The sequence below is a fragment of the Leptonychotes weddellii genome, chromosome 9, assembly GCF_054177405.1.
Source record: "Leptonychotes weddellii isolate Sample4059 chromosome 9, ASM5417740v2, whole genome shotgun sequence".
Classification (NCBI taxonomy): domain Eukaryota; kingdom Metazoa; phylum Chordata; class Mammalia; order Carnivora; family Phocidae; genus Leptonychotes; species Leptonychotes weddellii.
In genome coordinates this window covers 10,055,063-10,080,229 of record NC_138377.1, presented here as the reverse complement: position 1 = coordinate 10,080,229, position 25,167 = coordinate 10,055,063, and the positions used below count along the sequence as shown (strand labels likewise).

The 25,167-nt window shown below is 49.8% G+C and overlaps 1 protein-coding gene across 1 annotated transcript in view; it reads left to right on the top strand.

Annotated features, from left to right (window-relative positions):
* The window catches only part of SLC24A4 (solute carrier family 24 member 4), a 58,201-nt gene that overhangs the window by 16,588 nt on the left and 16,446 nt on the right, over window positions 1-25,167 (top strand). Inside the window, exons 9-10 of the mRNA XM_081830043.1 lie at window positions 1,370-1,539; window positions 5,637-5,841. Coding sequence (XP_081686169.1) covers window positions 1,370-1,539; window positions 5,637-5,841 — 375 coding nt within the window. The remainder of the gene's footprint in view (window positions 1-1,369; window positions 1,540-5,636; window positions 5,842-25,167) is intronic.

Below are 25,167 nucleotides of genomic sequence, written 5' to 3'. Positions count from 1 at the left end.
TAACCCCCTGGCATCTTGGCCACCATCAAGAATGCTGCCCCAAACTCTCGGCGTCCACCGCACGCTAATCACCTCTGGCAAATCTCTGTCGGCCTTTGTCTCCTTAACTCTTCTCTTCTAAACTGTAAGTAATCTGCTTTCATCCAAGCGATAACCCATGCATTACAGAAACAAACAAACCAGGGCCTCCGCGCACGCCTCCTTGGAGGTTAGCGTCTGTCCCCGACAGATGCATGGGCCTCCTGGCTTCCTTTCTAACCACCACGCCTCCTGTCTGCTGAGCCTTGCTGCCTGTTTGGTGAGGGTGTGCGTGTCTGGTGTGCATTTGTTCGTGTTGGTGCCATTAACTCTCACGAGGGTGTGCGCTTGGCCACTCCTGCCCGGAAAGGCTGCTCACCAGGAGCTGGTGACCAGGGCAGAGGGACGGGCCTATCTGCTTTGACAGCCTCCCCGGAGGGGAAGACTCCACCTGCTTCTGTGTGCTGTGTTCCTGAGTGGTTCCATTCCTGGTCTCCCCAGGGCTCTGGAGTTAGATGTCAGATCCCCCGAGGATGCCCACCCTGAGCGAGTCTGTGAAGGTGGCGAGGAAGAGGCCTGAGGCCTGGAGACATTTACTCTTCAGCCTCAAGGGCGGGGGGCAGGAGGCGGCGGGGAGCAAAGGGTGAGAGAGAGTCCCCTTCCTGCTGGAGGGTGTGTGTTTTATCAGAGACACTGGATTTGGCCAGCAGCCCTCAGCAAGTAGGCTCTCCCCCTTGGGTCTCTCTTGCCTCGTCCAGCACCTGTGAGCCTCATCTTCACCCTCACTGCCTGCCTCGGGGAGAGCATAGTTAGACACATCCTTCTCTGCCAGGTGGAGATGGTTGTTCAAACAGAGCAGGTAGCCTGGTGGGAAGCTGAGAGCCAGTCCTCTCTGGTGCTTTCTAGCATTTTCCATCCTGGAGAGTCCTTGTCAACATCCAAAGTTTTATCTGAGCCTCTGTCAACAGAGGGAAAGAAAGGTCCCCTCGCAGTCATGGGCTGGGAGGTGGCAGGGACCCTGTCTTAATTGTAGCTGGGCTTCCCAGTGAGGCACAGATGAGGAACTGAGAGACCTTAGTCAAGATGGGCCCCCAAAAGAGGGGGCGTCACCTCGCGTAGGGGCTAGACATGGAGCGCCTGCTCATGAGTGGTCCGGTAGCATGGGACCCCGGGGCCTCGGCTAACACTCCCCGTTGGCAGGCAGTCCCCTTGGGCTCAGCCAGGCTCCCCAGCAGTGGCCAAGATCACAGCCCCAGGAGGTCTGCAGCATGAGGGGAAGTTAGCTGGCCCAGCGCTGGGGTGTCGTCCCCAGGAGATCTCGGCACTAATCATGGCTTTGTGCTCAATATAGTGAAGGAGGAGCCTCAGTACAGCAAAAACCCAGTGGTGATGGTGGACGAGGTCATGAGCTCCAGCCCTCCCAAGTTCAGCTTCCCGGAGGCGGGCTTACGCATCATGATCACCAATAAGTTTGGGCCCAGGACCCGACTGCGGATGGCTAGCAGGATCATAATTAATGAGGTCAGTTTGCGTCAAGGGCACTGAGAGCGAGTGGCCTCGGATGTGTTGCTGCACTTTGAGAACGCTTGTTGTTGGGTCACCAGGAAGTCCTCGGCCGGGCTGGCCTTTATTGCCGTCCCTGCTTACGGAAGGAGGCCCAAACGTTACCGCGGGCAGCACACGATCCGATCCAGAGGTGTGTTACAAGGCAGGGAGCAATCGAATACGATTTCTAAGATGTGCCACTAAGACTTTTGTCAGGCACTAAAGGAAAGCTAATTGGAGAAAGGCCAGTTGGAAGTACAGGTTGTTTCTTTCAAGTGTTATTGAGGACCAAAAAAAAAGATGAGCACACACCTGTTCTCTATGGATAGAACAACTCTAGGAGAAAACCAAGAAGGCTGGCAGAGGTCACTTACCCCTGGGGACTTTTCCTTTTCACTCTGCACCCTCCTGTTCTGCTTGAAGTCTGTGCCCTCTTACTCATTTTGGGGGGAAAAGAAAAATCTGTTTTAATGTTATTTCATGTCCAGACAGTTTAGCAAAGATGCCCAGGCTCTAATTGTTAGGGTTAGGGTTAACTTTCTTCCAGTCTTTGCCACATATGTGCATATCGGAGTTTTAAGTCCTTATTCTCACACCCAGGTAGTTCTCAGCTTGAAACCTTAATAACTAATAATCCATAGTTAGCACGTCAGAGGTATGGAGAAATGACATCGCCCAGGGCTTAAAAGTTCTGCAATGTGAACATTTCTGCTTTCGTACATAATACGTCCTCCCTGTGGAAGGTGTAGTAAGAAGGAGAAACATTGCAAATTTTGCATCATTCTGAATCCTTTTGACCCTAGTCAGTAAAATAGGAATCAGTGAAATTTTACTGAATCCTAGTTATTTTTCATGAGCATGATAATTATGCCCATTGAGTGGGGGTGGGGACAACTCTGAAGGATTTGGGTTTGTAGTATCTTTTTCATGCCATATGCACTAGGGAAATAATGGGGGTTTTGATGAACCGGTAAAATATTGATTGTCATGCCCCCAGATGTTTTCAGCTGCTGGGAAAACCTTGTTCCCGCCCACCACCCCCACCCCCAGGCTGGGACTGAGTGCCCTGGCAGGTAGCATGGGGATCCAGAGAGGCCAGGCTCAGAAGAGGACATTGAGTTTTAATCTCACTTTAGCCACTAACTCGCTTAATCTTCCTGGGCCTCAGTTTCTCTAACTGAGAATGTTTGGCAGGATGCTTATAGCTCTAAAAATTTCAGTGACACACAACTCATAAGCTATGCGTGGAGGCTAAGCCATATCTTGGGGTAAATTCATCAGGGAATGGGAGTGGGAGGAGGGAAAAAAAAAAACCCAAATGCCCAGTTTCAAAGTTTTTTCTTAAGACCCTGGGTCTCGTTAGAATGTTCAGTCATTTTAATTCCAAAATGTTAGAGATGTTTGCAAAGCTGCAATTAAGCCATGGTAGATTCTAGTGCTTACGGGACAGATGCTCTCGTTCATTCATCGGAGAGGACAGAGCAGCTGAGAGGGGGTTTGTAGAGGGTGGGTGCATGGGGGGAGGGCGTGTGAGGGGTTTTCCTTCACTCCAAGGCTACACCTGGCTGTCCTCACCCAGAGCCACTGCAGTGAGTTGCCGAGGGGCACAAAATTTCACCAACCCTCAGTTTCCATGCATCTCACTCCTGGGTGCTGGTCATTTTGAGCTGGTCTGTCCAGCTGCTGAGGGCGGGGCAGGTGCGGGATGTTTTACCTATGGTACAGCCTTAATCCTCTTAAGGACCTTCTGAAGCAGATGATGAGATTTCCAGTTTATCAGAGAGGCAAAGTAATTTTCCCAAAGCCGCAAAGCTAATATGAGGGCAGAACAGGAATTCCCACCCAAATCTGAGTCTAGACTGCAAAAGTGGGACTGTGTAGATTATCAGGGGTCAGTTAGTCCACCTCCTCAGCCCCTTCTTTCTGTATCTTTATTCCCTCTATAATGTTCAGCCCCTGCTTGAGTTGTTTTTAATTGCCTCTTCCAAGTGACAACCCTTTGAACATCACCACTCCCTGATTTTCTCCTTGAACTTAAACATCCTTAGAACCTCCCACCCTCCCTGATGTAACATGGTTCCAGTCCTCCCCATTTTCCAGCTTATCTCTCTCAGCACATGGATCCATCACCACCTTTGTGTTGTAATCTATGCCTCTCTTAATACAACCTCAGGTAACTTTAGATATTTTTCCAGGTACAATTCTCTGTTGATTCCTATTAAGCTAGAATCATGACCCCTTCCCATTGCTGCCATTCATGTTGCCATTAAGTCATGCCTCCCTCCTTACGATTCTGTCCTTGTACAACTAGGTTTGTTTAACTACAGGGATGACCTGTCGTTTAATACTACTTGGGTTTGCTACTCGAGTAGCAAAATATTATGCCTCCACATCTGAACTTGAGTCTCCGACATAGATCTCTTGCTCTTTTTGGTAGGCTAAGTGTTGTGAACACACTTGTAAAAAAAGGAATTTTTTAAAAAAAAAAAAGGCCCCAGGAATTTCACCCCACCCTAGACTTCATGATTTAGGAGTCCCTGCCTACAACCAACATGAAGGCAGTTAAATGGTCAGTTCCCCTTTTTTTATTTTTTTAAGAAAAATAACATGTATCTATTTTAATAATGATGTTTTAACTTCCAGTAACCATGAGGATAGGCGTTGGGCACACAGGTAGAGAATAATGTCTTGGGGACGCATTCACGCACTCTTAGTCTCCTGGTGAAGAATCAGGAGGGGTCTATATTTGTTCATTGTGTGACAGTCCTTACCCCCAAGGCCTAACTCAGACTGATCCACAGGCTTTTATAATTGGAACCAGATGAATGGGAGCTGGGCAAAGGCAAAGGAAAGTGGAAACCTGTGGATTTCTTGAAATATGGCCTCTGCCTTTCCCTGGTTTCTAGAAGCCCATGGATTTGGTGAGGAGGGTCAGCTTCTGCGTGGGCAGAAAGGAGGCAGCCTTTGTCAGTCGCTACAAGATAGGGCCAGGAAGGGGACAGGTTAGTTCAGGGCACATCCATTAGACATGGCAAAGCCCTGGGACAGCAGAGGTCATCCCAGTGGCCAGCAACCCAGTGAGGTGCTCAGCATCGCTAGTTGGCAGGGAAATGCAAACAGAGCCACAATTAGATACCATCACCACCCACCAGAATGGTTCAAATTAGGAGGACTGCCAGGGTAAAGCATTGACGAGAATGGGACACAAAGGAAATTCTAACCCATTGCTGATACAAGTGTGAAGTGGTTCAACGTGCACCTACTGAATGACCTAGAAATTCCACTCCTAAATACCCAAAAGAAATGAGCGCATTTGTCCAGAAAAAGACCTGTGCACAAATGTTCATAGCAGCATTCTTCATGGGAACCAGAGAAGGGAAACCGCATAATGCGTTGGTGGTCATTCATACAATGGAATACTCGACAGCCATGAAAAATAGCTAGCTACCAGGTCGTGCAACTCCATGAATGCATTTTACAGATATTGAGTGAAAGAAGCCACACATAGCATAATACATATTTATACAAAGTTCAAGTTCAGGAAAAACGAATTGATGTTTATAAAAGTCAGAATAGCAGTTACCTTGGTTACCTCTAGAGAGAAGGGGCATATAAACCAGGGAGGTGCCTGAGGGAATCTTCTGAGGGGCAGGAAATGTTCTACATCTTGATGCAGCACATCACTGAGCTATATGCCTCATTTAAGTGTATTTTTTGCACAATAGATGTGAAAAAAATTAAACATTCAAAAAATGATGCAGGACGTTTCCTGTGACTATCTTCAGACAGCTTATAAATGTCAAGGATCTGGAATGGTCACTGTCATCCAGAGTCATGGGCTGGGTGGTCTGGTTGGCAGGCACTGACCAATCCCCAAAGGCTTCCCGGTATCAGTCTACCTGGAGACGAGCAAACTGAGATGGAGTCCAAGGTTCTTGGGCCATTTCTCAGGGAGACTGATCTCCAGGAATGGTTCTAGAAACCTTTCAGGGCTATGCCCCGGTAAGGAACAAAGCCACCGTGTGACACTTTGTCACATGTCTTGGCGTCTGACTTGCCTCCCGTCCACACAGCGGCAGAGACTGATCAACTCGGCTAACGGTGTCAACAGCAAGCCACTTCAAAACGGGAGACACGAAAACATCGAGAACGGGAATGTTCCCATGGAAAACCCCGAAGACCCTCAGCGGGAGCAGGAACAACAACCCCAGCCGCCACCCCCACCCCCAGAGCCGGAGCCAGTCGAGTCTGCCTTCCTGTCCCCCTTCTCCATGCCCGGTGAGTTCTGGGGGTGCAGGGCCCTCGGGCTGAGCTGAGGTCTTCAGGACGGAGACCTGGACCCAGGAGGGCCTGGGGAGGCTGGTGCGAAGGGTCGATGTTAGGTCACCAGAATGCCTTGGAGGCACTTGATAAATACGTCCTAAGTAGCAAGCTGTGGATTAGAGCCGTGGTCAGATGCAGGCATGCCCCATGTGGGGGAGCCTGCGCACCAGAGAGCAGGCCAGCTGGAGACATGGGGACCAGTAACCCCTAGTGATTGCACTTAAATGCCCAGGGCAACTGGTCTTTCTTTTGCAGTAAGAAAAAGCAACCACCACTGTTAATTTTATGGACCTGGTTAGACTCTCCAACCAGACATTTGCCGACAGGATATTCTAAGGCCACAAATTACCCATAGACAGTTACACCTTCTTCATTTGACAACATCTCCTACCCGTACGTAAGCCCTCAGCTCCTTCCATCTCACTGGAGTGTGACCTCTGCAGCCTAGTGTCCTCTGACTGCTGGCTTCTTGCTGACCTCAACTTCTGCTCTTCTTCTCGTGCCCTCTTCTCCAGCCACACTGGCCCCTTCACTGTCCTTAGAACACACCAGGTATGCCCTGCCTCAGGACCTTTGCACTTGCCTGTCACTGGAATGCACCTTCCCCAGTGGTCCACATGGCTCACTCCCTCCCCTGCTTCAGGTCCCTGCTTAAATGTCACCTTCTCAGGGTGGCCATCCCTGACTACCCTGTTTGAAATATTTTATGTATTTTTTTCTCTTGTGTGTCTCCCCCAGCTAAAATGTCACCTCCACAAAGGGCAGGGATCTTTGTCTATTTCACTTCTGCCTGACACACGGTAGGTGATTAGCAGGTATCTGTCCAGTGAGTTCACATGCGAGAGGAATCCCAGACACCTGCAGTGTACCCTCCTCTTTAACCAACTTTCTGTGTGGGCCTTTGAGTCCTAGGTGGGAGAGAAAGGCCTCGGTCTCAGAGTTTTTGTCTTGGTGTCCTGCCATCTGGACAGGCCCCAGAATTCCAGGATTTTCAAGTCCAGATCTTGATGTTTTTCTGAAAAGAATTCTGTGTTTAACATCAGGCTCACAGAGCACATAATTTAAGAGATGGCTCTGCGGGGAGAGAGGCTGTCCAGTCCCTCATCCCCATGCTGCCCCCAAGTAGACGGTGGGGGGCCTACCCAGGCTGGAATACTCTGCCACCATGGTTCATCCTGAAAATATGGGCTCCATTTGAGATCACACAGCTACCTCAGAGTTCCTAGATGAGAGTCTCCAGGGTCTGCCGATCACAGCTACCTGGCTCTTCCCCAAATTCAGGGTCTGGTTCTAAAACATGGACATTTCAAAGACCGGCACAGGACATGGGAATCAGAATTTTCCAACCTTCTCTGGGTGATTCCTGGGAGCTCGCCAGGTCAGGAATTGCTGATCCCTTCTTTCACATGAAGGGCAGACCAGGCAAGTGAATTTTTTCCCTTCACTAAGGTCACAGAGGGACCCAGGCCTGGGGTTCAGGCCACCCCCTCAAGGTCCATCCGACACGTCAGCACACCTGTTGGAAGGCTCTGGGGAGCAGAGATCATGCTCAGGTAGCTTGACTTGTGGGGTAAAGGTCACACTGTACTTGGGTGGGAGCTTGGCCCCTGGGGCCAGGCCTGGGCCACTGAAAGAAGGGGTGTTCTTCTCCAGATCCTGGGAATCTGTATCAGATGACCTATTTGGATACACTGGGGGAGAGATGATATCTATGCAGTGGGATCCCGGGAGGGCGGTGTGTCCCCCACCAGAGCAGAACCTGCTCCAAGTCTGAAGAGCCGGGACGGGGCCCTGCCCTGCCTAGCATTTTTCAATACTGTGTTCATGAGCGGTCCAAACACAGGCCCGGAGTCCGGAACCCCGGGGCCCCCCCACAGCCGTGCATCGTAACTCCAGCAGCCCACTTCCTCTCCCGTGTGCACTCAGGGCGAGCATGGGGACTCGGGGCGGCAGGCACACCAGGGGTTTCGGTTCCTCAGGGGCCGGAGCCCAGATGCAGCGGGGGCTGGGATGTGGAGGGAGAGGCCGGCCGTGGCCCTGCCAAGCTTTCCGGGGAGGAGGTACCGTGCCGTGAGTTGTCTTCTCTAGTCCCAGAAGGTGGGTGGCAGAGTCCCCACTTTGCAGATGTGGGCCCTGATGGGGCCCCAGCTGCCACCCTCCACCGGCCACTTCATGTGGATCCTTGTGCGGGCGCTGCCCGCTGTCCAGGGCTCGGCCGGAAACCAAAGAAGGGAGATGCCCTTCTTGGCAGCAGCCATTCAGGCAGCCATGTGTAAGGACCACTCACCTCTGCGTTTCCTCAAAACCTTGAGTTTGGCAGGACTGGGTGGGGTGGACCCCAAGGCTTGCCGTCCCTCCCTTGGTTTTGTCCCGGGACCTGGCGCTTCTCAGAGAAGTGGCCATGGGAAATGGGATCTAGCTCCCTGCAGGACTCTGTCTGGATGGCTCAGCCCCCTGGGGAGGTCCGGAGGGGGGCAGCTTCAAAACGCTGCTATCTTGCCAGGGCTGGGCCCGGGCAGCTTGCAGGCTCTGTGGACCCCTACCTGGCAGGCCCCAGCTTCCTGCTGCAGTTAGTCACCTTCCTCCTCCAGGCGGAGGCTCCAGGACGTTCCCCAGGGCTCAGCTCAGATCGGAGCCATATGCTGGGAGCTTCCGGCCCCGTGCTTGCCTCCTCTTGCCCTCAGGAACAGGCCGGGCTTCCTGCGTCCCTGTGCAAAGCTCCTTCTCCCTTTGTGTCTCTGCGGATGTGTGTCCAGGTGTTGCCCTTGGAAACCACGAGTTACTTCCTGCACCGCTTCCTCTGCCCTCCCCTCGCCTCCTTTGAGGAGTGGGGTGTGGAAAGGGAGCCATGTGGTTGCTGCCCGTTTAGGTGTGTACAGTGGCCACAGAAAAGCGAGGCCGGTGTGGGCAGAGGTTTATAGGAACCTGGACGGTGGGACGCAGCGCCTGGGAGGGTCTGACTCCTGACCCTGGACCACCCACTCTCGCTCATTTTTTCTTTTCAGTTCCTCTCTGGTGGTGGCCTCACAGTGATCTGGGGCTGGCCGGTGGCCCCGAGGATGCTTTAGGGGCAGAGGGAGCTAGCTATCCCCTAAGCTGGGCCCAAGAAGGAGTCACCAGGGGCGAGGAAAGTGGTAGCAGGGGTGGGGATGGGAGGAGGGCAGGAGCCATTCCTCTGGGCGGCTTGGAACCAGCCTCGCTGCAGTGGCAGGATGAATCGGGGCCTGCTGGTTCTATGCACGATTCTTCTGTGTAGTCGGGAGCAGCCTGGGAGGCAGGCTCTGGAGTCCAGAAGTCCTGTGTTCAAGTTTTGGTTCACTCACAGGCAGGTAGCACTGGGAAAGCTGCTTCACGTCCCTAAGCCTGTTCCTCAGCCAGAGAATGAGGGCAATGGGGCTTATGCCCCAGGCTCGCTCTAAGTAGTGAATAAGGTGCTTAGCCACTGTCTCTGGGCACCGACCGATGCATAGTAGGTGTGCAGAAAATGCTAATTTGGATTCTGTGCTTGAATCACGTGGTTTCTGTTATATCCAGCTTTTCACATCTTTCCCTGTTTGGACTACATGCTGTGTTCTAGAAGGGTCACAGGTGCCAGGATCCCTGGAGGCCTGGAGCCATGGTCATCCTGAGTGTCAGGGGGCACCTGCCGTGTGCCAGGTGCCCAGCTCTGGGCACTTTGCAGATAAGATCAGTCTTTTAATTTTTTTTTTTTTTAATTATTTATTTGATAGAGAGAGAGACAGCGAGAGAGGGAACACAAGCAGGGGGAGTGGGAGAGGGAGAAGCAGGCTTCCCGCAGAGCAGAGAGCCCGATGCGGGGCTCGATCCCAGGACCCTGGGATCATGACCCGAGCCGAAGGCAGACGCTTAACGACTGAGCCACCCAGGCGCCCCCAGATAAGATCAGTCTTTTCAGGAAATATTTGGGTACGAGACCACTGTGGGCTTTGGGTATGCAGGTGGGAACAGGACAGCCGTGGTCCCTGTCCTTTGAGAGCTTGCGGGTGTGCTGGGTAAATCCAAGCAGTTAACTACCGGATGCATCTTATGCATCATCTTCCTTTACTACACGGTGGACAGGTAGAGGAGGTGGCCCCAGCTTGGGGCCCCTGGGCTCTGCCACCCACATGCGGGATCACGGGGCTTGTAGACTAGAGCCCAGGGACATTTCAGCAGCAGCCTGTCCCTGGTGCCCACCTGGCCTGCTGCTGGATTCACATCGACATCCACTGCAGCCTGCTCTTCCCACTCTGGGCCGTGGAGGCTGGTGATTAGGCTTCCCCAGGCCAGCTGTTGGCTGGGGGAAGAGGAAGAAGAGAGAAACTTTTTCTCCCATGGAAACTGTGGTCTGTAACCCCAGGGAACTGCTCTGAAGTTACCAGCTGGTGACCCTGAGTCCCAGCCTGTCTGGGGAAAGCCCATAACGCCGGCTGTTTGTGCTTGACTTGTGGTCTGGGAGGGCCCACCAGCCCAGGGGGCCAATGGGACTCCTGTCTTCTGATACTGGGATGCTGGCCTTCATGTCTGCCACTGTTGCAGCCCTGGGGACTTGCTGTAGGTCAGGCCTGGAGTGAAAAGTCAGGAACCCTTCCAGGGCTCTTGGGGGGTTTCCAGGTGCTATGCCCTGTTCTAAGAGCTTTTTCTTTCATTGAATCCTCCCATGAGGTGGGCACGATGATCTCCATTTTGCGGAGAAGGAAAGAGAGGCCAGAGAAGTTAAGCCAGCCATGCAGTCACCCAGCATCTCGGTGGAGAGGAGCGTTCCCGCCGGGGCAGCCCCTGCTCACCACTGTGCCGTCCTGCCTCAGTACTGAGCATTTTATTTCCCCTCACAGCTTCCTTGAGATCAGGCATCATCTTTATTCCATTTTGCAGAGGGAAGCTGAGGCCCCGAGAGGCTGGGTGACTTCCCCAATCACACGGCCATTAAGTGGGGGGAGCCGCTCTTCCATCCTGTGCCTCCTGAGCTGTGAACACCATCCCAGGCCGGTCCGCTGGGGAGCAGAGTCCCGGACCGTGAGCCCCCAGGCTGTCCTAGAGCCGGCAGATGACCTCAGATATATATGTGTCCGGGATCTACGAGGCCGAGCAGCTCCTGTCAATGGAGAGACTGGGCTGAATGTGCATTTCTCAAAGTCTAGGCCCTTGGAGGTGCTTGAACAGTCACAGGAGGTAAAACTTACCGAGCACCTCCTACGGCCCAGGCAGGGGGCTTTGCACGTAGTCACCCATTGCGTCTACAGGACAACCCTAGAAGGTGGGTGCCGTGCTCCCCATTTCCCGTGTGAGGAAACTGAGGCACAGAGAGATGTAGTTGCCAAGGTCATCCAGGAGGAAGGGGGCAGAGCTGGGATTTGCACCCTGGTGTTCTGACGCCAGACATGCTTAGGGGCCAGCACTGGGGTCCAACCAGTGGATTGCCGAATAATGTGTCTGTGGGGCATAAACTGTTGGGGACCTCACATGTCCTCCTCAGGCCTTGGATGGCACGGCTCTACCTTCTCTTCCTTTATTAGAATAAAACTCAGCACAGGCAATCCGGAGATTTGGGGATGTTTTTAGGGCTTATTCTCCCCACCCCAGCCCATCTTCACCACTTCTACGTGGCACTCGAGCGAGCTGTCCCAGGTGGGACAAGAGGGTTCTGTTTAGCCTCTTTAAACCCTGGGCGGGGGCGGGCAGTGCACTGGAGAAATAGAGCTCTAGAAACCCGTGGGCACATTCTCACCTTGGAGCCCCGCAGCACCGTGAACATGGCGGAGAAACCAGGGGCCATGGGTTCACGTACATGTGACAGTCCGGGCACAGTGCCTGTCTGTTCCAGGCCCCCAGAGACGCGTGGCTCTTCACGGTGGAAAGCCTCTCGTTCTTGCCTCCGTCTCCGGAGCCGCCGCCAGAGAAATTGTCTCATAAGTCAAAGTCAGGATTTCAAAGGAGTGTCCTTGCCCTTGCTGTGGAGCGCCGAGCTGTCGGCTCACAGCCCCATCAGAACAAACTCTGGTGGAGCGTTTTTTGGGGTTTTTTGTGTGTTTTTTTAATGTAACAACTTTTTATTTTTTTTAAAAATTTTAACTCCAGTATAATTAGCATGTGGTGTTCTATTCATTTCCGGTGTGCAGTCTAGTGATTCAGCATTCCACACATTGCTCATCGTGCTAAGTGTACTGTTCATCCCCTGTAACAGCTTTGCAGATATAGATTTCACTTACCCTAATATTCACACCTTTAAAGTATACAGTTGAGTGGGGTTTAGTAGATTCACAAAGCTGTGCAAACATCACTACAATCAACTTTAGACTATTTTCACCAACCCTCCCCCTTAGCAATTTATCCCCATCCCCACCACCACCCCCACCCCCCCGCCCACCTCCTGGCAACCACTACTCTGTCTCTTTGGATTTATCTGTTCTGGACATTTCATAGGAGTGGAATCATGCCGTAGGTGGCCTTTTGTGACTGGCTGCTTTTCCTCAGTGTGGTTTCAAGGTTTATCCATGTGGGAGCCCATGTCGGCACCTCGTTCTTTTGTATGGCTGAATACTCCCTCGTGTGGATACACCACCTTTATCCATCTGTTGCTAGACATTTGGATTATTTTCACTTTCTGGCTATGGGTGGCTTATAAAAACATAATAGAGCATAGTGGAGAAAGAAGCTCAATTTTTTTTTAATCTAAGTGGAAGCAATTGTCCTCTAGGTCCCTGAGGTATGTGATAAACGGTATCTGAATACTAGGATCGGAAGGGATCATAGGAATTTAAGACCTGCTGCTGCCTCCTATGAAGTGGGAAACCGAGTCCCAGAGAGGGGCATGGGCTTCCCCAAGGGGCAGTTTTGACCAGAAAGAGCCAAACATCCAGGCCATTTGCCCCGGATGCTGTTCCATGGTGTTCCTGCAGTCAGGCCAGCGTGGTGCACGCTGGGAGGGTGGGGGTGAGGGGACCTGGACCCATCATGTGCTGGGGTCCCGAAGCCTCTTCCCATGCCAGCAACGGAAAGCCCACACAAGCTCCCACAAGATAAAGGGGGACTTTTTTTTTTTTTAAAAAGTAAGGATATAGGGGTGTGTTATGGATTCCCAGAGCACAGAAACAGCTAGAGTCGTCCAGGGCCGGGATTCAGGGTCTCTGTGGATGTCAGGACTCTTCCTGGTCCTTGTCTTCATTTCTCCACGTATGCCTGTCAGACTGGCTTTTGTAGATTCGGTCAGTCCTCACTGCAGACTCTGGCCTCGCATGGACTCCAGACTGGTCCATGACCGTTCCAACCCCCCCCAACTTAGCTTGCTGGTGCTGTATCTGAATTCCAGAATCTGGAAAGAGAGAGAGAGAATGCCGTTGGCCCAGAGGCCAGGTGTCCGTCCCTGGTCAGTTCGCTCTGCTCGCCAATATGGCTTTGGTGGCCCCTAAGAAGGTGGCTCTGGGGGAGGAGGGTCTGCGCACATGCATGCCTGCATCCCTCGTGGGACCTGTGACTGCCGCCTCTAGGGTTATCAGGAGATGCTGGGTGTAGCCCATCTCAGACGCAGGAAAAAGAAAATGCAGAGATGTGGGTGCCTTATGTGATCATGGGAAGGACATCTTAGTCTGGGCACCAGCAGTGACCCCAGAGCCTCCCCCACCGAAACTGCACCCACTGCTGCCACGCCAGAATTGGGGCAGTGGGAGCCAGGATACCACAGATCTGTGCGTTCGAGATCTTCCCATCAGAGCTGTGATCCAGGGACCAAGAGGCCGTTGCCAAGCTGTGTCTCAACTCCCAGAGCAGCACAAACGGGGCACTGGGATGGTGGCCAGGCCTCTGGACAGTCCCTGACATCCACTCAGCTAGTGCTTGGGCTCAGACCCCCTGCGGCAAATCCCAATATCCCAGAGCCCTGCTTGCCGGGAGCGCATCTAGAGCAGCCGAAAGGCAGCCTGGCCCCACCTCGATTCTTCTCAAATTAGGGAGGCTCTTTTGAGTCCAGACCTGGAGCTGCAAGGGAGTCTGGGAGACGGTTCTGCAGACACCGGAGGGAGGTTGGAATGGGAGCTGAGGGCCGGCTCAGCACGTCCATGTCCATGAGAACCTTCGGGCAGCGTGGAGAAAAACAATAAAACCAACCTTTACTGATGACTCAGACCGGACCTGGTAAGGGACCCGTGTGGCTCTGCCTCAGGGAGACCAAAGAGAGGCAGGCCCCAACCCATAGCTTCATCAGGCACCTGCCCCAGCCCCAGCCCCAGCACTGTACCTAGCACCTTATATTAGGTACTTGGGGTACTGCATAGCAGCCCTGCTGGGTGGCTGGTGTAGGTCCCCATTTCCCAAATGAGCACACTGGGGCTCAGATGAGTAGGTGCCATGGCTGGGGCAGGTCTGCCCAGCTCCGAAGTGCTGTCCTTTGGTGTCACTGTTGACTTTGGCCAAGAGGGCCCTCTGCTAAGCTGGCGTGTCGGCTCTAGGATGCCAGGGACAGCAGGAAGGAAGGGGAGGGAGGAGGCCAGCTGCTGGGCCTGTGTGGTTTTCAGACACCAGGAACGTGGGAACCCAGGAACCCAGCCACCCCGCCCTGTCATTGTAGGGTTTGCGGAATGTTTAAGGCCAGAGGGCACGCCAGCGGTGGCGGGGGGGGGGGGGGGGGGGGGGGCAGTGAGCGTTCTTGACTTTCTCGGTGTTTCTGGGATTAACGGTCTCTAATTTCGTGCTCCCTGGGGACTCCAAATTCAGACAAAGCCTTCAGAGGCTGGGCGATGAGCTCTGTACTTTCTGTTTTCTGTTCTCCCCACAGTTCCTGGAAGTGGGTGAGGGGCAGCAGTTCCCTACCATCCCACAGAGGAGGCCGTGGAGGCTCAGAGAGGCTGACCGTCCACCCACTGCCACATAGTGGAGAGTGATGGGGGACAGAACAGCTCTCTCTGCTGGATGCCCTGAGATCCCTGAAGTGGGGTGCAGAGCTGGCTAACTTGGGGTCTTTAGAACAAGGGCATTGATGCACCAACCTCAGATGACTTTCTAGCTCTGGGACCCATTTACATCCAGTCCCAGAGTTGGTCGTGGAGCATCCACAGAGCTCAATAGGGGCCATGGGCTCATTCCCAGAACTGGGATGGGGTCTCAGGGATCTGCACCAGCCAAGGGAGCTCAGCCCCACCCCTTCTCTGTGGCCTGGGAGATCTTGGTCTGCGGGTTGGATCTGTGCCCTCTTCCCCATGAGGGTAGCTGCTTCTGTCGGGGAGCAGGAACAGGGTCCTAGTGGCCAAACCGTGTTCCCTGACTGTGCCAGTGTCAGGGGGAGACCAAGCCAAGGCCTCTCCCTTGGAGAAGGCCTCCCAAAGACCTCATGAGCCCTTCAGGCCTCTACTCTGGACTGCCAGATACATCTCTCTGGGCCTTGAGTCCCTGTGTGCCCAGCCCTGCCTGCATCCTCATGTCAGCCTTCAGCAGGGCCTGCCTCTGACTTTGCTGAAGCTTAGTATGTACTTTTCTCATCCTCCCTTCCATTCTTCCCCTCCCTCCCAGCCTCAGCCTGGCCACTCAGCATGATTGTAGTCCTGACCTCATCTGCTTCCTGTGGGGTCTCTGCTCGCCCCCTCTAGTGCCGTCAAGATCAAAACCCACCCTCCAGAGTTCAGGATGGGGTCCTTAAGAGGCTTTGGTGTTGGACTTCTGGGTCTGACAGTTCCTAGCTGTGTGACCTTGGGCACAGGGCCTTATCTCTCTGAGATTGTTCTCTGTAAAACCACCCAACCCAGTGCTTGACAATAGTACCTGTTAAGTGGAAGTTAATGTGGTTGTTAACATCAACAATAGGTAAAATTTAGTGTTTACTCTGCACAAGGTGTTATTATAGACACATCATGTGTGTTGGCTCATTTTCAGTTTTATTTCAGTTCGTGTGAGGCAGGAACCATTGTGCTTCCCATTTTATAGATGAGAAAACAGATACAGAGAGGCTCCATACTTTCCCAAGTTCACACAGGTAGCATATGCCGCAGCTGGGGTTTGAATCTGGCAATCTAGGCACAGTTAACCGTGGAGCTGCTGTGCCTCTCGGAAAGCAATCCATTTCATGGTAAGTCTAAATTTAAGGATAAAACAAAAATGTATTAAAAACCAAAAATTATTCTGAAGTTCGTTTGCCCCAAGGAATAAGAAAACTTTAATGGCTCCCTTTCTCAAGAAGAATTTTCTGTTTAGATCACAGCCATAAGCTAAGGGTAGGAAGCTCTAGTTGGACAGTTGACACTTCTGCCGGCTGGCGGGTAGCAAAAGGACGTCCACGGGCCTTGAAATCACGGGACTCAGAGGGCAGGCAGGCAATACAGCTCAGGGTTGTAGGTGTAGGACTCAGGATTTTTAAACTTTGAAGACCTGCATTCAATTCCTGGCACTACCTCTCAATTTCTGAGATGTTTAAGTCCCTGAATTTCACCAAACCTCAGTTTCTTTACCTATGAAATAGGGAAAATGTCCCCTAAAAGTTGACATGAAGAACAAAGAGAATGTGAAAATCACCTCCAAGGTGTGAGGCGTGACACAAATGTTGGGTAATGGTGAGGTAGTCCGTCATCAATCCCTCCTTGACAAGGCTCCATGTTCCCCTGCATTCCTCACTCCCCCACCCCGTCCCCGCCTCTCTACAAAGGCCAGCCTGGAGGCTCTGTCTCTAATTTTCTGTGAGATTTGGCACAGTTCATTAACCTTCATGGAACTCTTTTTTTCCTCTTTATAAAACTCATGGAGTTAACCAAATGAAACTTATGCCAGGAATGCAGTGTTGGTTCATCGTATGAAGAACAATACACCACGTTGTTAATAAAACCACATGATCGTCTCAGTAGAGAAAAAGCACCTAACAAAATCCAACACTGTTTCTGGATGAAAAACCCCAGAACAAACTTGGGAATAGAAGCAGACTTCCTTAACCTGATAAAGGGCATCTACAGCTAACATCGTACTTCATGGTAAAAGACTGAAAGCTTTCCCCTTCAGACCAGGAACATGACAAAGATGTCACTCTCACCACTTCTATTCAACATTGTGCTGGAGGCTCTCGGCAGGACAAACAGGCAAGAAAAAATAAAAAGCATCCAGATTGGAAAGAAATATAAAACTATTCATAGATAACATGATCTTGCAAATAGAAAATCCTAAGGAATCCACAAAAAATTGTTAAGACTAAACTTGCAGGATACAAGAGTAATGTACAAATTTCAGTTATATTTTGGTATATTAGTAATTAACCTGAAAATGAAATTAAAACAATTTCATTTATAATAACATCAAACAGAATAAAATACTTAGGAATAACTTTAACAAAGGTAGTGCAAGATGTGCACACTGAACACTACAAAATATTGAGAGATATTAAAGATCTAAATGGAAAGACATCCAATGTTTATGGATAGGGAGACATCAAGGTCTTTTAAATGACACAAGTCCCCAAATTAATCTTCAGATTCAGAGCAATCAAAATCACCACTAGCTTTTTTTTTTTTTTTTTTTTGTGCAAGAGATTGATGGGCTAATCCTAAAATTCATATAGGGAGAATGTGGGAGGCCCCAAATAACCAAAACAATCTTGAGAAAGAACAGAGATGAAGGACTCACACTTCCTGATTTTAAAACCTACTACAAAGATGTAATCAAGACTTGTACTGGAAATAAGGACAGTAGTATAGATCAGTGGAATAGAATTGAGAGTCTTGAAATACACCCATACACTTAAAGTCAAGTAATTTTTGACAAGGGTGCCAAGACCATTTGATTGGGAAAGAAGAGTCTTTTCAAGAAATGGTGCTAGAAAGATGATCGCCACATTTAAAAAAAAAAAAAAAACCCCAAACTCACACTATATACAAAAGATAATTCAATACAAGACACAGACCTAAATGTAATAGCTAAAAATGCAAAACTCTTAGAGGAAAACAAGTGTCCATATTCATGACTTTGGGTTAGACCATGGAGTCTTAAATATAACAAAATCATAAGTAGCTGAAGGAAAGCATAAATTGCACTTCATCAAAACTTAAAACTTTTGTGATTTGTAGGACACCGAATGTGAGAAGACCACTCCTAGAATGGAATGAAACATTTGTAAATCGTATTTCTGGTAAGGATCTAGTATCCTGAATATATACAGAACCCTTAGAACTCAACACTGGAAAGACAACCTAATTTTAAAAATGGGTAGAGGATTTGAATAGACCATTCTCTAAAGAAGATATACGAATAGTAAGTCCATGTTAGAAGATGCTTAACATTATTAGTCATCAGGGAAATGCAAATCAAAACCGCAGTGAGATACCACTTCACTAGAATGGCTAGATTCAAAAAGAGACAGCAATGTGTTGGTGAGGATTTGGACCTATTGGAACCGTCAAACGCTGCTGTTGGAAATGTAAAATGGTATGCCTCTTGGGAAACAGTCTATCAGTTCCTCCAAGAGTTAAACGTAGAGTCACTATATGGTGCAGCAATTCCACCCCTAGTTGTATGCCCAGGAGGAATGAAAACCTATGTCTACACAAAAACTTGCACGTGAATATTCATAGCATCAGTCATGGTAGCCAAGAAGTAGCAACAATCCAAATATCAATCGAGTGATGAACGGGGAAGCAAACTGGTGTATCCATACAATTGAATGTTATTCATCCATACAAAGGAAGGAAATACTGCTGTGTGCTGCAACATGGATGAAATTTAAAAACATGTAAGTGAAAGGCAGACACAGAAGCCTACGACTATGATTCCATTTATATGGAATGTCCAAAATAGGTCAGTCTGGTAGAGACAGATTAGTGGTTACCAGAATTTGAGAGAGGAGGGGAATGGGGAATGATTGCTTATGGGTACAAGTTTTCTTTTGGAGGTGGTGAAAAGCACGTGGGAATTACATAGTGGTGATTGGCTACACAGCTTTGTAACATATGAAAACCCACTAATTATACACTTAAATGGGTGAATTTTTAATGTTAATTGTATCTCAATTGCTTTTAAATATAGAGCTGATCAGAAGTGGTGGTACCCAGAGTGTGGTCCCAGCACAGCAGCACGTAGGAACTTGTTAGAAATGGAAATTCTTGGGCCCCTATTCCAGAACTGCCAAACTATTAGCTCTGGCGGGGGACAGGAGCATCTAATGAGCTCCCCAGGGAATTCAGATTTAAACTCACGGTTGAGGACCACTGGCCTAGAGCTACAATCCCTAGATCTTGTAGATGCCCCTCATTCCAGGGTTCATGAATATCTCGATCATGCAGTGACAAAGCCCTGCACACCACAAGTTAACCGCTCCCTTAGTTGGAGTGCCTAGTACGCCATCCAAATTAATCTGTTGAAGTTTTTCATCAACAACTGCATCCGTTCTTAATTTTTGCTTCCAGTATGATTAGCCATCTGTTTTGTTACAGTTTATTTTAAAGATTTTTTTTCACATAATTGTAATTTTCTACTTCAAAAGGAAAACCTGAGAGCTTAGTGACACAAACGACTGAAGCCCTTCTTTCACTTGTGTTTGCACATCAGTCAGAGTCCATGAGGAGCATCTCTCAGATGTCCCTGACATTGAACTTGAGGGAAAAGCAGTGAGGGCCCGCAGGGACTCCTGGTGGAGGTGGTGGGGGAGATATCCCTAGGTATAGACACTGTCCCATTACCCCTGTCGCTACCCGCCCCAAACTCATTTCACCCATGAATTAGTCCAGACTCTCTCTTTTTGAGAGAGAGGGCATGTGCATGTGGGGGGTGGGGGGAGGGGCAGGGAACAGAGGGAGAGGAAGAGAGAATCTTAAGCAGGCTCCACACCCAGCTTGGAGCCTGACACGGGGCTCAATCCCATGACCCTGAGATCATGACCTGAGCTAAAATCAAGAGTCAGACGCTCAACCGACTGAGCCGCCTAGGTGCCCCAGTCCATACTCTTAATGTTAGAGAAACCCAATTCAGGCTGATTTAAGCCAAAAAGCCCACTGTGGCAAGTTCACTGGGAGAATCTACCTTCAGGCAGAGTTGAACATTGGGCTCAGATGGTTACAGAATACTGTCCGTCTGTGCTTTCCCTGGGTTGGCTTTATCCTTGGGCAGCTTGCAGAGATGGCCACCAGCCACCAGCCGTCTGGGCTGACATCCCATTGGGTTAATTCAGTGCAGAGGTGGTACCTCTGAGTTAAGGATTGCATTCAGCTGCATGTAACAGAAAATTCAAGTGACAGAACCTTTGCCTCAAGGAATTTTTGTTACCTAACAAGAAGCCCTGAGCCTTGCAGCTCTGTCCTATCACCAGTTTCCATTTCTATTCCTCCATCCTTAGTGGCTGGCTTTTGTCTTCAAGGTTGCCAGTTGGTCCTGCAGCTCCAGGGTGCCCATGTCCCACCCAGGAACAAGGAGGAAGGACAAAGGGCAGGAGACACATGTCACTAAAGCTTGTCTCTTTTTAAAGATTTCATTTATTTGAGAGAGCAAGAGAGGGGGCATGAGCAGGGGGTGGGGGGGGCAGTGGGGATGGAGAAGAAGAAGCAGATTCCCCGCTGAGCAGGGAGCCCAACAAGGGGCTCAATCCTAGGACCCAAGGATCGTGATCTGAGTCACCCAGGCGCTCCGAAAGCTTGTTTCTTATCACAAAAATATTCACTTTCCTGGAAGCTCCATCCACCATATAAACTTCCAAATAGATCTGTTACAGCTGTGACCTCTCCTACCTGCAAGGAAGCCTAGAAAATTAAGATTGTTAGCTGGAAAATGACTCTCGCAAGCAAAATAGGGTTCCTCTGATAAGAAAGGGACAATGGATATTAGAGGCAGATATTCCCGGCAAAATCCCCAGGGTTGACTCTCTAGTCATGTGCCCAGCCCCAAACCTGTGTAAACCTCCTAGTGGCAAGGGTGTTGTCTTATTCACTGTTGGATTCCCAGTACCTAGAATAGTGCCAAGTCCAGAGAATGCACACGCCACGTATTTATGGGATGCGTGATTAGCCACGCTTGACTCACACCCGAAGAGCTAGGAGGTAGAGTCAGCCCTCCAAACCACGTGAGCTGATGTGGGATGGAGGGTTGGCTCCCTAAAGGAACATTAGCTTGCTGTTACCAGTAGAGGAATGGATGCTGGCCAGATAAGAACAGTGCATGCCCAGTACAACCCAGAAGTGCTCAGACTTGCCCATTTTTAGATATCACGCAAACTACTCATCCAGGAGCACAAACTAACCAATGCAAACTAACCAGTCCAGATCCCAGTACTCTAAACCACCTCTGTCTGCCTCTCCCACTCCAGGAGGCAGTATTCCTCTGCCCCCCATCCCCCCAGGGTCAAGTACCAGATAACTAGAGATGGCCTCTAGCCCCCAGAGCCTGCTAAAATTATTCAAACTAGCCAATCCAAAGCCTTCCTACTCTGCCTTGTCTTTTCACGTGGAAATCTCAATAAAGGCTCCTGCCCATGCTTTCCTCCTGCTCCTCCTGCCTCCTGACCAACCCGGGTGCTGCTTCCTGTGACTCAGCGTGGCATACCTTGCCTCCTGTTTCTAGGGATCTGTGAATATGAAAACTTTTTTCATGACGATTATTTTTGTCTGCGCGTCTTTTTTTTTTTGTTTTTTTTTTTTTGTTTTTAAAGATTTTATTTGACAGAGAGAGAGAGACAGCGAGAGAGGGAACACAAGCAGGGGGAGTGGGAGAGTGAGAAGTAGGCCTCCCGCAGAGCAGGGAGCCCGATGCGGGGCTCGATCCCAGGACCCCGGGATCATGACCCGAGCCGAAGGCAGACGCTTAACGACTGAGCCACCCAGGTGCCCCCTGCGCGTCTTAACCATACCTGATTAAAACCAATGCTAGGTGCATTTTACAGCACACTAGATGTGGGTTTGGTAAGATAATATGTATTTGGGAACAGCCTCAGACCTTGAATCTTGGTAGGACTCAGGAATCTGTTAGCAATTCCCCCCCGCCGCCGCCGCCCCGCCAAGGTGATGTGGATGATCAGCAAGAACTGAAAACCAATGATCTAGTCTCATCCTCTCACTTCGCAGATGTGAACGCTGGGGGCCAGGCTGGTGGACATGTCAGGAGACCACATCCTGGGGCAGGAGGTTGTGTGGTGAGCACAGAATTAAAACAAGGAGTGAGATGCTTCCAGCCAGGAAGAAAAGCCCCTCCTACAGCAGGGTGGTTCCTGTCTTCTTAACTCTATTGCTTAGGACCCTTTGGTTGCAAGTAACAAGTGAGCTAGAGCTCACCTGAGCAAGAAAGGGAATTTTATGAGAAAGGTACATAGGTGTTTCCTGGATCTGGTGCAGGTGGGTCTCAGGACCAAGCAGAGCCAGGAAACACAGGATCGGGCCGGCCCCTCTCTCCCTGTCCTCTTCCTCGTCCCTGTGTAAGCCCTTGCCCCTCAGACTTGCTTCCTCTGCCTGTCCTACCCTCACTTCACAATTCCACCATGCACACTGTCGTCGGTCCCAAGTTCAATGTCCTGGGAAACAGACTGTGATAACGGAGTGTGATTGGAACTACCCTTGGGCCAGTCACAGGCAGGAGCACAAACATGGCTGGCAGAAAATAGCCCCCCTGATTGGGATCGCTGCCAGAGTTGTTCCAGAAATCTCACTGAATCCGAACTCCTGTGCCCAGCAGGGCCTGGGATGGTGGTTCCAGGACATTGGCACCTCCTTTCCCCAGGCACTTGTGACTGCGTTCTCTGTTTCTACTCCAGTAACAAATCCTCGTGATGTGTTCTGTTCTCTTGGAGAAGTTCAGGAAATTTCTCATTTCATTGGCATGATCCAGAGAAATCCTCTCCAGGGAAAAGGCTTTCAAATGGGAATTCTCACGTCTGCTATGTGAGATTTTAAAAATTCGTTTTTATTTCTGATGGTGTTTTTCCTATTCTTGTCCCTATGTCCTGGGTGGTCCTTGGCCTCCCGTTCATTTCACACGTACTGGGGCTCTGCTGAGAGCACAAGCGTGTAAGGATCTAGCAGGTCCCTGCCTGTGGGCAGCTCAAACTCTGGCTTCAAAACTCATCCCAGTGACTGTGTCACCCAAGCCAACATAGAGAGCCGTGGTCTCCCTAAAATATCCGGAACTGGCTCCGGATTAGTAGTTCCAATAGTAATGGTGAGGGGTGCACTGACAGATACTGTCTTGTTCCCAAGCCCCCAGTTTGCTATTATCACCCCCATTCTAAAGTAAGAAAAAGGTTTGGGGGACTGCTTGCCCTGTGATCCGTAGCTGATGAGTTACCCAGTGGGATTTGACCCCCATGTCAGATGCCAGAGCTTTGCCCACTGCCTGTCTTGTCTCTGGCCTTTAGTTATTGCACTTCATACCCAGCAGTCAGGGAACAAAACAGTAAATAAAGTGCTGAATTACACAGTGCAAGCCGTTAGCAAATAGGACAGCGTGTCACCTCCTGCTAATCGTATGCTCCAGACGAGTGCAGAAGGCACCCAAAGCTGTTACCAGCTGTTTTTGCACCCTGTCCTGGAAAAGTGTAGATGGGGGATTCGGGCAGTGAGGCCCTAGGTCAGCTTCGCTAGTTTCAATAGCTCACAAATATCCTTAAAAGTCAAAGCAGCTACAGAAGAAAGAGATCACCATGGACTGAGTTAATGAGGAAAGGCTTTCCAGAAGCGTCAGAACAATGGGGGAGGCTGCAGATAGAGGGTGGGGGGTTCAGGGGGGAGGAGTGGGGGGCATAGCATGAGCCCTGTGGAAGTTTTCCACATATGACCATGATCTGTAGCAATAACTATTTCACACACAAGTATCTATAAAAGGGAAACAGAAGTCTCATAGAATAATATTTAACTCTTACTATATACCCTAACACTATTATTTACTTCTTTTAAAGAATATGCTAGTTGCCATCCACTTAATTGCTCTCACAGTCCATTAATGGATCGCCTCCAACAGTTGAACAACACAGCAGAACAGGTCTGATGGAGCATTGTTTTATAGAAAACAATGGTGGGCCCTGAGGCTTGCCAGCTGGGTGGGGCCAGCTCAGGGTAGATGTCCAAACCAGATGTGAAACCCATACCAGGCAAAAACAACACAATTTCGTGTCTGTGAAAATAAGAAAATGATCTTCGTGCTGTGGCGTTTGTATGTATCTCCAAAGATGCTCCCGGGCACTTAAATGTTCAGGGTTACAATTCCCCGAAGTGGATTCTTCCCGCATATATGGAGTTTTAGGTCAATTGTGGAGAGGCCCGGCGGCCTAGATGGGTTGGGGTGTGGGCTGACAAGGGAAGAGCCAGGAATTTTGGACAATCCAATCAGGCAGGAAACCTTTCTGCTCTTTATGCAAGGATTACAAGGCACAGAAATGTATGTAGAGAAAGAACTGGGAAGACAGATGTCTTTTCTGATGAAGTTTCTAGGATGAATACGTGAATGGATTTGCCAATTTTTGAGCTAACCATAGTCTGTTGGTTCATTATTATAAGCAGCCTGGGGTGTTTTTTTCTTAGTAAATATGCTTTTAATGATTTAGGAAGATTCAAGCCCAGATGTACAGAGCTAACACAGCTCCTGCCAGCCTACTTTGCAGTTTTTTATTGAGACATAATTCATTTTATCATGAAATTCACCCTCATGAAGTATCTAGTTCAGTGGTTTTTAGTGTATTCACAAAGGTGTTCAACCATTATTATATAATTCCAGAACGTTTTTTTTAAGATTTATTTTTTTTAGAGAGTGCGCATGCGTGCACAAGTGGGCGGGGCAGAGGGAGAGACGATCCCAAACAGACTCCATGCTGAGCGCAGAGCCTGACGCAGGGCTCAATCTCACAAGCCTGAGTGAGATCACGACCTGAACTGAAACCAAGAGTCAGATGCTTAACCGACTGTACCACCCAGGCTCCCAATTCCAGAAAATTTTCATTTCTCTGCCCCAAAAACCCCACATCCATGAACAATCACTCCCACCCCCCCAACTATTGATTTTTCTGTCTCTGTTGGATTTGCCTATTCTAGACATTTCATATAAACAGAATCACATAACGTGGCCTTTTGTGTCTGGTCTCATTCATTTTGCAAGTTTTCTAGGTTCATCCATGTTGTAGCATGGGTTGGTACTTCATTCCTTTTTATGGATGAATAACATTACATTGTGTTTATATGCTGCATTTTGTTCATTCATTGATGGATGTTTGGGTTGTTTCTACTTTTTGGCTATTATAAGTAATGCTGATATGAGCATTTGAGTACAAATTTTTGTGTGGGCATATTGAGGAACTGCCAAACTATTTTCCAAGAGGCTGCATGTGCCATTTTACATTCCCACCAGCAATGT